At 42.2% G+C, this 13,794-nt stretch overlaps 1 protein-coding gene across 1 annotated transcript; it reads left to right on the top strand.

Moving 5' to 3' along the window:
- Window positions 1-569: 569 nt before the first annotated feature.
- pik3c2g (phosphatidylinositol-4-phosphate 3-kinase catalytic subunit type 2 gamma) lies at window positions 570-13,321 on the top strand (the record flags this gene model as incomplete). The annotated part of the gene is made up of 32 exons (XM_080841929.1): window positions 570-878; window positions 956-1,038; window positions 1,260-1,417; window positions 1,869-1,983; window positions 2,130-2,241; window positions 2,944-3,014; window positions 3,247-3,310; window positions 3,799-3,924; window positions 4,105-4,135; window positions 4,232-4,415; window positions 4,540-4,662; window positions 4,788-4,916; window positions 5,330-5,444; window positions 5,628-5,761; window positions 6,144-6,332; window positions 6,473-6,566; window positions 6,805-6,899; window positions 7,096-7,276; window positions 7,648-7,755; window positions 7,883-7,975; window positions 8,154-8,283; window positions 8,450-8,586; window positions 8,858-9,027; window positions 9,150-9,306; window positions 9,589-9,698; window positions 10,578-10,752; window positions 11,231-11,349; window positions 11,606-11,702; window positions 11,836-11,887; window positions 12,205-12,296; window positions 12,609-12,734; window positions 13,169-13,321. 32 exons carry the CDS (start codon window positions 570-572, stop codon window positions 13,319-13,321), a joined length of 4,032 nt encoding a protein of 1,343 aa, XP_080698055.1.
- Between the last annotated feature and the right edge of the window lie 473 nt (window positions 13,322-13,794).

Here is a 13,794-nt window from a genome sequence, read left to right on the forward strand (position 1 = left end):
AATGTAGTTTACCATTTTGAATCTGGCAGCTAAAATAATATTTGTTTGCAATGTTATACTGTGTTATGTTGAGATGTGCCCATCTCTCTTTTGCTTGTTTTGTTTCATCAATAGGGGAAATAAATATGAGCCCTAACTGGACGATGCACTGAAGGAGAGAACAAAAGTGATCTGGTCCACGAGGTTCAAGCTGGGTTTATTATAGATCTCTGGAGGCGGAAACGTGCAAACTCCTCTCAAGTTATAAGTTGAAAGGGTCGTTAATGATTACACCAACTGCTTGTTGTGTCGTTGCAAAGCCACATGCGGCAGCTGTGGTTCCATTCGATATTTTTTAATCAAAATGCAATATACCTATTCAACAAACCCGTTATTAACAACATAATTAAAGTTTCAATTGAACATTTTGTGTCCAGATAAACCGCATTAGTCGTGCAACAACTATTTACTGCTAAAAATAGTTGTTTTCAGACCTACGGTCCGTAATGGATACATATGAGCAAGACTATTTAGTTGCATTAAGTTACTTGGACGATGACGACTTGGATAAATCTCTTTCTGCCCTCTCCATGCTCCAGCCCAATTTGCCCACAGTGCCTCAAAGCAGTCCAGAATCACAGGATCATTATTATGAGACGATAGGTGACGCAACAGCACCCTCCGCCCCTCCTGAACCATACTACTTTGATCTGCTTGAGAGCGAGGATCACACAGAGCAGGTGCCCATGAGAGAGGCATTCATTCCAGCGGCAGGGGCTGCCATGCCGCCTCCGGTGCCTCCACGGACAAGGTTTCTGAGTGTTCAATCACGCAGCTTCCGGAGACCACTCTCTTGTGACTTTTCGAGGAACAAATCTGTCGACTCGGGGAACTTTGCAGTGAGTACCTGTAAAAGGAGAGTTACAAAGAAATTAGTTCATTATAGCCTACTAAGTGAGTCTGCTCTTTTTTCAAGGATGACAACTGGAACATCAGGCTGATTGATAGTCCACAGGGGAGCAGTATTAGAATAGCCTGTCTGTGTGCCTCAACAACAACGTAAGGGAGACCATTTGTGATATTCAATTTTACTGGTTCTAGTACAAGGAATGTTGCAAGTGTGTGTGTGTGTGTGTGTGTGTGTGTGTGTGTGTGTGTGTGTGTGTGTGTGTGTGTGCCTGTGCGTGTTTGTGTTTTAGAACAAATGTCACTCATGCCATGTACCTTAAAATATCACTGTTTTACACTAACACTGAAGGTCATTCTCCCATATATTTCAGGCTAATGTGCAGATACCCCCACAACAACCCTGACTGCAACACAGGTGTGGTGTGGGGCAGAGTGTTCCCTCTGCACACCTCTCTATTGCAGGACACTGAGTTAACCTTCACTGTTTCCACACCATGGTTCTCTCAACCACTACCAGTTCCCACTATATGTAAGCTTTTGGGGTATAAGCTGCCTTTCAGTCATTTATTCTTATCAAAGACACTTCAGGATGTTATTACACTGATAGGTTTGGTGCGTAAGGAAAAGCGGTTACCCTTTTGCCAGTGTTAGAGTGGGCTGTGAAAGCATCAGCTGTACTTTAAATCCAGTCCTTACTTGTCTCTTTTTAGTTGTCCATCTTTCTTTCTATGTCTGTCTTTTTATTCCTTTCTTTTGCACTTGGTGCAAGTTGGTAAAGGGTAAGGCTTTCAGGAATTTGCTGCTTTTAACATCCTTTTTTCGTTTTTGTCTTAGTTTGATATTTATTTAATCGCCTACTCTTGTTTGCTTTTATTTACTCAACATAATTGTTCTCCCTTCTTCTCTTTTGTCTCTATACAGTAGGTTTCTGTGCCAGTTTGCTGATTGGTTACCCCTAAAATCTCCCTTTTTGTTTACAGTAAACAGGACAGTGAAGGACTTTATTCAGGAGATTTGCGTTTTGTTGGATGTGCCTCCCAGTGCCAGTGAGCAGCACCTCATGAAGCTCTGTGACTCGGAGGAGTACCTGAAAAAGTAAATGAATAATAACCATTGCCTTCGAGACAAACTCATATTTATGTTCTCGCTGTGGCAGATTGAAGACTCTCTAGGGGGCTTTTTGGAAAGGCTTCTAGCTTTCTCATGTTGTTGAATTATATTCTCCCTGTTCTCCTTTGCAGTGATGACATTTTAGGGCTGTATGAGAGCGTTCAAAGGTATCAGAAGTTCTCCTTGGACATGCCAGTGAGAATTGTGCAACGGAGCGATGTGGTGAATCGTCTGTCGAGAAATGTAAGTCGTCTTTATAGTGGCACGTTTGAAAACGACACTCCCATTTAAGGGCAGGTTAAACATTTATCCGAAAGGGATGGGCCTTGTGTCTTAAGGTCAACTTTACTTTACATTCTCTGTTGTGACTGGTTGCCAACCATAATATGGCCTGTAGGTCCTCCCCTCTCCTCTCCTCCACTGTTAGTGTTTTTGTTTGAAACCTCTGCTTGGCCACCAAGACTTTGCTCTGTTTATCAGCTGCCTCATTCCTACCTGCCTGTATTTACTGCCTCCAGCAGGAGACCTGCATGCAGACAGCCCTTCTATAAAAGTGCCCTTGGGGACAATGACAAACAAAGTAAAACAGAGCAAAGACTGAATTTAATTCCATTCATATTTGTACATGTATGCAGTATTAATAATATTATCAGAAGACACTTCAGTGATCCAGTTGAGTCTATGATTCATTTTTTGCACACAATGCTGTCATTTCCACCTGTGCTGTAATTCACTTGCAGCCCCCATCTTGTGTATTCAGTCAGATATTTGAAACTCCTTTCACACTCGAATAAAGTTCCTGGTTCATAGAACAGCCATGTTACAACTTTACACCTATTCAGAGATCTGAGATCTAACAGCACCTTCTAGATGAATAGATGTACACATGTATTATGTGATGATGGTAACGATGGTGATGATGGTAACACTATGTTTCTTCTTCAGGAAGAAGATGACAAACAACCATTTCATTTAAATCAACTCTTGCACTCTGCATGTGTGTTCAGCACGTCAAGGTAAGAACCACTTTCCTGTCACTTCATTCCTTTTACAGTTTGCCCTCTGTGTTCCTTAGTATAATCTATGGAAATGTGATGTGTTCAATTCTACATAAAAATCTTCCTACTGTCTGTTTGTCACACAGTGCAGCATCACATTTACACCAAGTTGTGTGAGTATTTAGCAGCATATATTTATACAGCATACCTTAGATCTTTACTCTCTATATCTTTATTCAACCACTTCCAGGGTCAGTCTCCAGGAGAAACTCAATTGCTACAGGAAGGAAGTGACGAGGCTGATGAGTACTCAGGTTTGTGCTGAACTGCTTGACTGTTTTATCACAGCTTTAATTTCACGTGCACTGACCCATGCCCGAGTATAGAACAGTGAGTGAATATTCTTTAGCTCAATCTGACTGTTGGGGCTCTATTCTCCTGTTCTAGTTTGTGCTGACGTCATCAGTCATTGTCTGCTTTATCAAGCGTGTGATGGTATTATTTAGAACTGTTGGAGACTGATCGTGTAGGGAAGGAAGGATAAAATACATGGGGAGTATATTCTCAGCAGATACTGTCTATTGTCTGTAATGGCATGCATGAAACAGGTATGCAGACCTCACTCAGCCATTATGTTGTTCTGGCTGTTCGACATGAGATTATCTGTCCTAAAAGTACTCACAAGATGCAGGGTGGGTTATTCCCAAAAATGTTGAGAAAAATGATGATCAGTTACACAATACATCTCCGTATACGTGGCTGATTAAAATACATGCTGTTTTAATGACTGATTCATTTACAGTGCGGGGACAATTTGAACCAGATCGTGACAGAGGTGCAGACCATCTGTAAACTACTGTACGGATTTTCTACTCTACAACTAGAGGACGCCATAGGTGCTGTCAGAAGACTTACACCTATGATGTTGGTATGTCTCTGTCTTTGCAATATGTAGAACATTATTTGGTGTAATGAAGAAACTATATATGTATATATATATTCTTATATATATTTATATTTATATTCATTCATTATGCCATTAAGCTCTGTCTAGGATTTGTCATAGACAGAGTTCAGATGAGGTGATGATTGTGCATTTGCTTTTCAGAGCCCATCAGATATGAGTGACACTGAGACAGGTATGTGTCTGTGATTCTCATATCCTCTACTAATATCCTCTTCATATCTGAAGCATATCATACACAACATATTCTGTAATTCTGTTGTCATTGCAGTTCTGGTGATTTTGCACCAGGCTCTGGAGCAGCTTCTGTACATCTTCTATGACAACTTCCACTCAAACTTCAGAGTTAAGGGTGCAAATCACATTCTCCCCGAGGCCGACGTCAGCCTCAACACCGACACTCTGAAGTGCAAACTTGCGGCACTCTACGAACTAGAACCAAACTGGCTAACCAGGTACTGTGTGGTACAAAACATAGGAGCCTCTGAGAGGCTAAAACCCGGTTATAATGTCTTAACATGTTATAATGTTCCTACGAATGTTAATATGCAGCGTATGTCATTTTTTCTTTGTTTCCAGTCTGGATTTGTTTAGCGTGTCGTGTTCTTTGACGTACGGGGACAAGAACCTTTGTGAGCCTATGGTCTCTGAGAACATAAGCACCGCCCTCTCCTTCGGCAGCAAAATCCGTTGCAACAGATTGTGAGGGCCTCTTCTGGCTTTAGTTGTGTGGTTATCTCATAGCATCAAATGAGACTTCAGATTTCATATTATTGTGATGCTTACCAGCGCGTCCCTCCAATGTATATGTGTATCTGTCTTTCTAGGGTGGTATTCCCGGTTCATGTCCGAGATCTTCCCTATGAATCCATGTTGACTTTCCGTTTGTTTGGGTCCAAACAAGGAAAATCCCAAGAACTGCTGTGCTGGGCAGTCCTACCCCTCTACACTCATAAGTAACTTTAAACTCATTGGTCTAATTATTTTACTTCCATTAGAGGAGCCAATCAACATGTTGCTTCTGGAGCATGAAAGGGAGGGGTTTAAATTTGATTGGCGGTTGAGCTCAAATATCAACAATCTTTCATCAGAATCAGGGAATGCACCTTTAAGCTCTACTCTCATAGCGATTTCCCCATGATCCTGTGAGACTGCTTGTTAAAGTATGACTCAGTTTTAAGGATAACGAGTGGTAGTACAAAATCAATAAGCCTTTATTTATAGTGTGTGTTTCCTTAAAACATTTCCCTAATTAACTGCTATCTGCTGGACTGAGACGTGTACCTCTGTGTGTTCGTCCTCCTTTCTGCTCATTAGCTAATGGTGAGTTTCTTCTGCTCATTAGCTAATGGTGAGTTTCTTCTGACAGGACTATGATCAGCGGCACCACTCTGCTCAGCATGTCTATGCTGCGCGAGCTGAGCACGCCTCCTTCGCCTGCCCTCTCGGATAACCACAGGCAGCCCAAAGGGGTTATCCTTCAGGTGAGGAGCTTTACATTACACCTGTCAAAGCTATATCAAATCTTACCATTAAAGTAGTCATGTGCAGTCACACCCATTCACTAATGCGCTACTTTAGTCTCTCTCTTCAGCTTCTACTGAAGCAAATTCAAACTGACCGTACTGTGTACACAGCCATTTAACGTATTTAGTTTCCATCCTCAGGTGGACTGCCCAGATCTGAAACAGTGGAAATATGAAAGACCTGTCGCTCTTCCAGGGTCAGTGTTGTTCACTGAACCTTGTTTGGAGCTCAAAAGAAGAATTGCAGAGGTTTCCAAGAAGCTTTGCTTTCATTTGTGAGTGACCCAATCAATATGTCTGTGTTCTGCAGGAATTATACATCTGTACTATTTAGGAATTATACATTTGTCTGTATTCTGCAGGGGAAATATGGCAGGTGTATTCTTTAGTCCCTTGCCTATATTTGTATAGCCTTCATTTACAGTTGGTGGTGTTTCACCATAAGTTTTGTTATTAACACATTGAGCACACCATCCAGTTCAAGAGAGCAGATTAAAAGCAGTGTTGGGTGACCCTGAAAGTAAAAAAAACAAACCTATGTATATGAGAAACAATAAGCCTCAAGGAGCTGTCTGTCAAAACCAGCTCCCTGTTTACTGTAAAGAGAGAGGGCATGTTTGCAGGACTCACACCTGTTCTTTATCACCACCATCCCAGCCTGACGGAGAACGAGCGAGCCCTGCTGTGGTCCAAGAGGTACTTCTGCAACGAGAGGAGCAGCCTCTTGCACCTGGTGCTGGGTGGAGCCCCTCAGTGGCGGCCCCAGGACCTGACTGAGATCTACACCATCCTGGAGCACTGGAATCTCCAGACCTCTGAGGAGGCTCTCTTCCTGCTCAGTGACAGGTAGGTCACATCAGCAAGTATGACGGGATGGGATATGATTCTCTAACTGTGTTTTAACATTGACACCAGAGAATAATCAAGCTTTTGTCTTGCTTTTTTGACTCTTGATGTCTAATACATTCATATGATGTGTTCACTAGTTTTCAGGACCACACTGTGCGCATGGTCGCTGTGCAGTACTTTGAGCGTGTGTCAGACGAGGAGCTTGAAGAAATCTTGCCACAGTTGGTACAGGTAATAGTCCTTTTAGTCTAAGGTCCCATCCACTCTCAGACGTCATGAGCTGATTCTTTGCCTTATTGAACTTTGGCTAGGCCAGTTGCATACATACATCAGTCAATTTCTTGTCAGTAATTTATGCAGGTTGTTGACAAAGCATTTGTTCTTTGAACATCATTTTGTCTTAAGGGCCATTTGTCCGTAATTGTTGAGATGCTCCTGTTGACCTAGCAGTGTGACATCTGTGTGACAGGCTCTAAAGATGGAGTGGGATTTGGATGGGCCTCTGGTGATGCTGCTGCTGAAACGCTCCCTGTGCAACATCCGCATCGCTCAGCATTTATACTGGTGAGTATATCCTCCAATGCTGTATTTTCATGCACTGCCATTATATGCCTTTCTTCATGTGATTTCAAAATCAAAACAGTTGTTGCTTTTCAAGGTTATGTGTCCAGCCAGAGGCCCTTTATGGCAGTTATCCTTCTCATAGTAACCCGGCTGAGCTACTCACCCTGTCACCCTGTTGTGCCTGTGTCCTGTCCAGGCTGCTGGTGGATGCCCAGGAGGACACCCACTACAGGAGCTGGTTTGCTAAAGTGATAGCGGCGCTGAGGCACTGCTGTGGCCGCGTCCTGAGGCAGGAGCTGGAGCGCGAGAGCCTGCTGGTCACGCTGCTCGTCCAAGTGGCCGACAGGATCAGAAACACTGACAAGGCCAAAAGGAAGGTGGTACCACAGTGTTATACATCTGTGCATCTTCTTTATTCACTGAATTCAATCGTGTTAAGGGCTCTTTATTCATTTGCATTTTAAGCCTGCTGTTCTTTCAGTGTTCTTTGTTTTGTTTTAAATTATAATTGCATTTAACAATCTGAGGCTAATTTTAGAGGATCCATTCTGCTACGTAAACTAGGTGCAATTTAGTCATGCTATAAGTTGTAGTTAGAGGCTTGTAGTATTTATTTTTCTTGAAATCAGATCTGCAGGCATATTTGTAACTTTGTAACCATGTCATTGGATTATCATGCATTAATATCCTACATGCAGAAGTTGTGGTTTGAAATTCAGCATGCTTTGTTCTCATCCTTTAACCGCAGGATGTTTTGAACACTGACAAGTGGAAAATTGCTAACTTCTTTAAAGGAGGAATGTCCTGTCGGCTGCCGTTGAACCCAGCCATTCTGGTGACGGGGGTGGACATGGAAGTAAGAATTGTGGATGTTTGTTGGAAGATTACGGCTGGCCAAAAGCCCAGGTTTTTTTATTGCTGTCGGTCTGGTGCGGCGCCAGCTGGACAGGGTGCACTGACCTGTAATGTGTTGTCATCTTTAGGCCTGCAAGTTCTACAACTCCAACGCCGCACCTCTTCATATTCCCTTCGTCACCGCTGACCCTCTGGGCAAGAAGGTCCACGTCATCTGCAAGGTATGCTCCATTGAGGCGCCTTAGCAACATTCATTGTAGCTCAATAATATAAAACTGTAGGTATATCATAAATTACGACTTGTGTTTCAAACGTAAAATGTAGTGAGTTATCAGAAATATTTCTGTGTTTATAGCTTTCTGTAGTTAGCATTTAGTAGAGGTGTGGCGTGTTCCCCAGACAGGAGATAACCTGCGCCAGGACATGCTGGTACTGCAGATCGTGCATTTAATGAACAAGGTGTGGCTGCAGGAGGGGCTGGACATGCGCATGGTCACGTACAGGTGCCTCCCCACAGGCAAAGACCAGGGTCAGTGATCAGACCATTCACCACCTCAGAGTCATTGATGTCACTGAGAAATATCAAGCAGTGTGATCCTTGGCATCATTTTAATTTTGGTGAAGCTTTATTGCAGTGTGCAATGCAATGCGAAAACGCAAAAATTAAATGCCTGTTGTTTCTTAACATTGGCCAGGACTGATAGAGGTGGTGCCAGATACGGTTACCTTAGCCAAGATACACCTGGAGTTTGGTCTTGGGGGAGTGTTGAGGGAGGACTCCTTGGAAAAATGGTTCCACATGAGGAACAAAACATGGGACAACTATGAAGAGGTACACACACACAAAAACACACACACACACACTCACACACACTCACACTCACAAACACACACACACACACACACACACACACACACATTATGAGCAGTTAATGGCTCTGATCATTATTGTTGAACAACAGCTATGATAATAGATTATTGTCAGAACATTAAAGGGCACCAGAAGTCAACCATAGGTACAAAGGTTATATAGTAATAAAGATCAAATGTAAACAGAAATTGTGCAGATAAAACCAGTGGCAGTGAAGAGATCTTTTTCTCAGGCTGTCATGAACTTCCTGTACTCCTGTGCCGGCTGGTGTGTGGCCACGTTCGTGCTGGGCATCTGCGATCGCCACAACGACAACATCATGCTCAAACACACTGGCCACATGTTCCACATCGACTTTGGCAAGATCATGGGAAACGCCCAGAAATTTGCCACCATCAAAAGGCAAGTTCAGAAAACCACACAAATGACCGGTGGCTATGTGCACCACAGGAATACAAAAAACACCTACAAGTCTTACCTGACGTCTCCACTCAGCTCTCTCCCCCTATTTTTTGTGATGGTAGGGACCGAACACCATTCATCTTCTCATCAGAGATGCAGCACTTCATTACAGGTGGGGGGGAGAATCCACAGCGATTTCATCGCTTTGTGGAGCTATGCTGCACAGCGTATAATGTACTACGGAGACGTAGCGCTCTGGTGCTAAGCCTGCTACAACTGGTAAGATTGACATGTCTTAGCTTTGTATGTAGTGCTATAAAGTATGAGCTGAGAACAGTTTTATCCTAAGCTCTCTCCCTCTGTATGTACGTATGTGTGCTCCGGCCAAAGACAACTTAACAAACTAAATCATATTAAGTGTCAAAGAGAAGTGTCAAGAAATATTGGAATCCCTTATATCTGAATGTTGGAAAATGTGATTGTCTGATTCAAATAAAGAATTTAGGTGTGTGTGTGTGTTTGTTTGCTTATGTGTGTATGCTTGCATGTGTGTCTATGTAGATGCTGGGTGCAGGCATGCCAGAGATGAAGGATATGCGGGACCTGCAGTATGTGCACAACAACCTCAGGCCCCAAGATTCTGAGCTGGAGGCCACAGAGTACTTCACACAGTAAGTTCATTGGATTCTGGATTTGACTGAAGTAGATCATCTTAGTTTATATTTATTTGACAGATTTTCTCATTTAACATAGGCAAGGGTGGCAAGGAATAGCTACTTTTTAACAGGGAGGCAGTCTGAGCAGGGCCCAGTTCAGAAGGCAGTCATCTGCCCAGGGCTCTCTGGGGAAAGCAAGGAATGAGGAGAAGGAGAGGGCAAGGAACAGGAAAAAGAGAGAGAAAGAAGAACGAGAAGAAAACACAAATGTGAGCATATACCCTTACAGGAATCTTTGAGAGCAGGAGTGATTGAGCAGAGGTCAGAATAAGCTGCTGTCAGCCAGACTGCTGATGAGGATAATTGTGAGTTTGCTTGCCAAGCGTATGTAAAGTGTAGACATGGTAGGCAATATCTGTCAGCATAAAACTGGTTAGTGTCAAATGCAGGGGACTGTCGAGATACACAGCAGTAAGTTGAGGAGTTGGTAGATAATCACCTGTTGAGAAATTTAGAGCAGATGCTTCAGAATGTTAGCTGCGGAGATTTTCCGCTGTTGTTAAAGCCGTGCAGACAAGGTAACATGTACTTCTGTGTTATAGTCTTAAATACTAGTGTTAGCATTCGTTTCACTATCACTTGCGAGTCTGTCAGACATGCCTAGACTTCAGCTGATTCATTTTGATCTACATGCTCAGTCTTACGTAAAGTCTCATCATATTTCATAGGTGGGTTCTGTTCATATATTGTTACCTATCAGATGATCACTATACAGGACTTCCCTATCTGGAAGCTGCCGAATTTTATAGCCATGTATAAAAGTGAGTTCCTTCTTTACGTGTTGTTTTGTTGGTTGTGGCCAAATTACTTATGTACGGTCCTCTCTCCTTACAGGAAGATTAAGGAGACTATGGGCAACTCCCTAGTCAAACTCAACTTCTTCTTCCACAACATTGCCCAGAAAGACCATGGAAAGAAGCTTGCACCGACCCCTGTGAAGACAGCCTCCCCCAGTACAAACATCCAAGAGGCCGTCATCCAGACATACGGAGGGAAAGGAAAAGATGTGGTGAGTCTTCACTCCGAAACCACTCGTGATTCACTTCTGTATTTGGCAAAACAGAAACGTACTCTACTGGTGTCATGTTAATTATAAGTATAAAAGCTTTAATTGCCCCGGTATGTCATTTATGATAAACCAAAGGGATGCCAAGCAACATGATTATGCTTGACAGACGTGTGGGTGTCTGTTACCCTGCCACTTAGCACTGGTCACTAATGAAGTTAACAGTGTGCCATCACTCTGTGATCAGTCCTCCCTTTGAGAAGGCTGTGCCCATCTGCTCCATGTCAAGCTCTCTGTCTTGCTAACTGTCCAGATGTCTCCAACATGCTCCCGATTTAGCCTGCTGTGGCAATAGCAAAGCTATGCTCATTTGTTCAGCATTTAGCATCTTCTCCACAGCTCTGTCAAGTAAGCCTACCATGGCCCATCTCTACCAGGCATTGTAAAAATGGGAAATTTGGATTGTGGGTTTGTGTTTTAGACCTTTGAACTGAGAGTGACCATTGACGATGGGTTCCTGATGAGTGAAAAAACCTTCGGACAGTTTGAGCAAATTCACAAAAAGCTGCAGAAGCACTTCATAGAGTCAGCTCTTCCACAGTGAGTAAACATTTATCTCCTTGGTTATATTAAAGCAAATCACTAAGCTTTTACCTAACATGACTACAGATTCATCTCATGTGGATTACTGCTACCTTTTCAAGTGATGTTTCGCATGAGGTAATGGAAATGTCAGGTCTGCTGTAGTTGGGAAATATTTTAATAGCACATAATAACTGCAGTGAAACTTAAATTAGCCCTGTTATGAAAGTGTTCCGAGTTGTGACCTTGATTCATTTTCTTGTCCACCTGTTAGGTTCCCCAGGTGGTTTAGTATGTCCTTCACCACAGGCAGAAAAATGGCTATGCTGAACAAGTATCTGAAGGAGCTGTTTGAGGGTCCATGCAAAGGTGTAAGTAATTATTGTCAGATCCCTCCAGGCCAATATTGTGGTTGTCTTCACAATCTTTGACTTTCATGATATGGTACTGTATTTCATCATCCTTCTTACTTCTTAATCCCTTAACACTTAATGTGATACACAGAATGAGTTTGTCTGCAGCCTGTTTCTTGATGGCCCAACCACAACCACGAAAGGTATGTTATGGACTGATTTTTGCTTAAAATGTGCTGCTTTTTTCCCTTCTTATTTATATTTGAAACGTTTATAATTGAAAGGTATCATACACAGGACTTCCCTGTAGCCAACACCTAAAACATATAATAATCTTGTGTGACTCTGAAGATGAAAACTTGTAAATATCCAAAAAGTAATTTCAAATGATATTCTTGGTACTTCAGAAAGACTCACATAATAAAAAAACATGGTTAATAAAGATGACATTTAAGTTGAGACAACAAATTAAAAAGCTCATCATTAACATTTTGCTCATATTCACATACTCTGATTCCAGATCCATCTGGTCCATCCAGACCCATGATTCAGCTCCACATGTCTTACAAGGATAATAAACTCTCTGTAATGGTCAAACACCTAAAGAACATTGTGAGTCTTTTCAATGCAGTTCTACGTGTATTCAGGTCTCTTACAATGAGGTTAATCTTACAGCAATACAAATCTAAAAGTGTGTGTTGATTTATCCCCTGATTTACGTTGGGACGTTGGGACCTCGTCTCAGACTTTTGGTCTCCCTGGCCAGCTGTGATCATGTATCAGTGATCTATCTATCCTTCTCTCATCCTTCTCTCTGTAATCATTTATCAGTGATCTATCTATCCTTCTCTCATCCTTCTCTCTGTAATCATTTATCAGTGATCTATCTATCCTTCTCTCGTCCTTCTCTCTGAATTCATCCAGAGGTTGGCTAATGGCTCCTGCCCTGATGCCTTCGTGGTGACATTCCTCAGGCCGGATCCATACAACTCCTCTAGGAAAAAGACCAAAGTGGTGAAAAACAATGACAACCCCACATTCAATCAACTGGTATGAGCCTCTACTAAGCGCTTTGAGACAATTTTATTGTTTTGGTGCTATATAAATTTATTATTTCGGTCTGGGGAAAGCATGGAGAGATCAAATTCCACTCTGCCTATCATGAAAAGTGGCAGGAAATGGCACTCTCTAGATAGCTGCCTTTCACTGGACCTCAGACCTTTAGCTGGTTACCCGTGGTAAGCGTTATCTTTGCGCCTGATAAGGATATTTCCAAACTGAGTCATGTTCGCCTAAAAAGCTGATTTCACTTTGAGCCAATCTTTAATGGGGAAACCTGAATGGCCTGTTTAGGTGTTTTCATACAGTTCACATGGCCTATATAAACTTGACGGGAATAAGGGATAGTTAATGATTCCATTGTTTGCTGTTGGCTCAGATAATGTAGCTGCTTCTTGACAACATGGATTCCTTTTGTCCCTTAGATTGAGTACAATAATATCCTGAGTCTCCATGATCGTGTGCTGGAGGTGATAGTCAAGAGCAAGAAGACCTTTGTGGCCGCGACCAACATCTTCCTTGGGGAGAGAAAAATGGATGTGGATGAGTGGTACCCACTTGGATACAGTCCGAACTAATTCACTGGAGTGTGTTGTAGTGATGCAACCACCAGGGGGCAGTCTACACACCTGGTGTAGTGGCACGAGAAATGCCTGCACATTTGCTTTGATGTAACCAGGCAGATAGCTGGATAAAGTTGTTACAGAACCATATCCATGGGAAAAACTGTTTACAGGAGTATCTGTTTATGCTGCAGTTTTATATAGAACTGCATTGGGAACATCCAAGTATGTATGTATATATATATATATATATATATAAAGTTTTATTTATAAAGTACAGGGAGACATATTATGTATTGTCAAAGTATTTTTATGTTTTAACCTTATATTGCGCAAATTCCAGTTTTGGCTGGATAATAACCCCATTTATAAAAAAGGAATCCACATCCTTATTTAAATCTAATGAATGGATGAGGAACATATCAGAAAGTGCTATTGTAATTGTGTCAGTCATATGCATTTGTGTTCCTGAATTTGAGGTCCAGTCC

This window comes from Sprattus sprattus, assembly GCF_963457725.1.
Source record: "Sprattus sprattus genome assembly, chromosome: 7".
Lineage (NCBI taxonomy): Eukaryota > Metazoa > Chordata > Actinopteri > Clupeiformes > Clupeidae > Sprattus > Sprattus sprattus.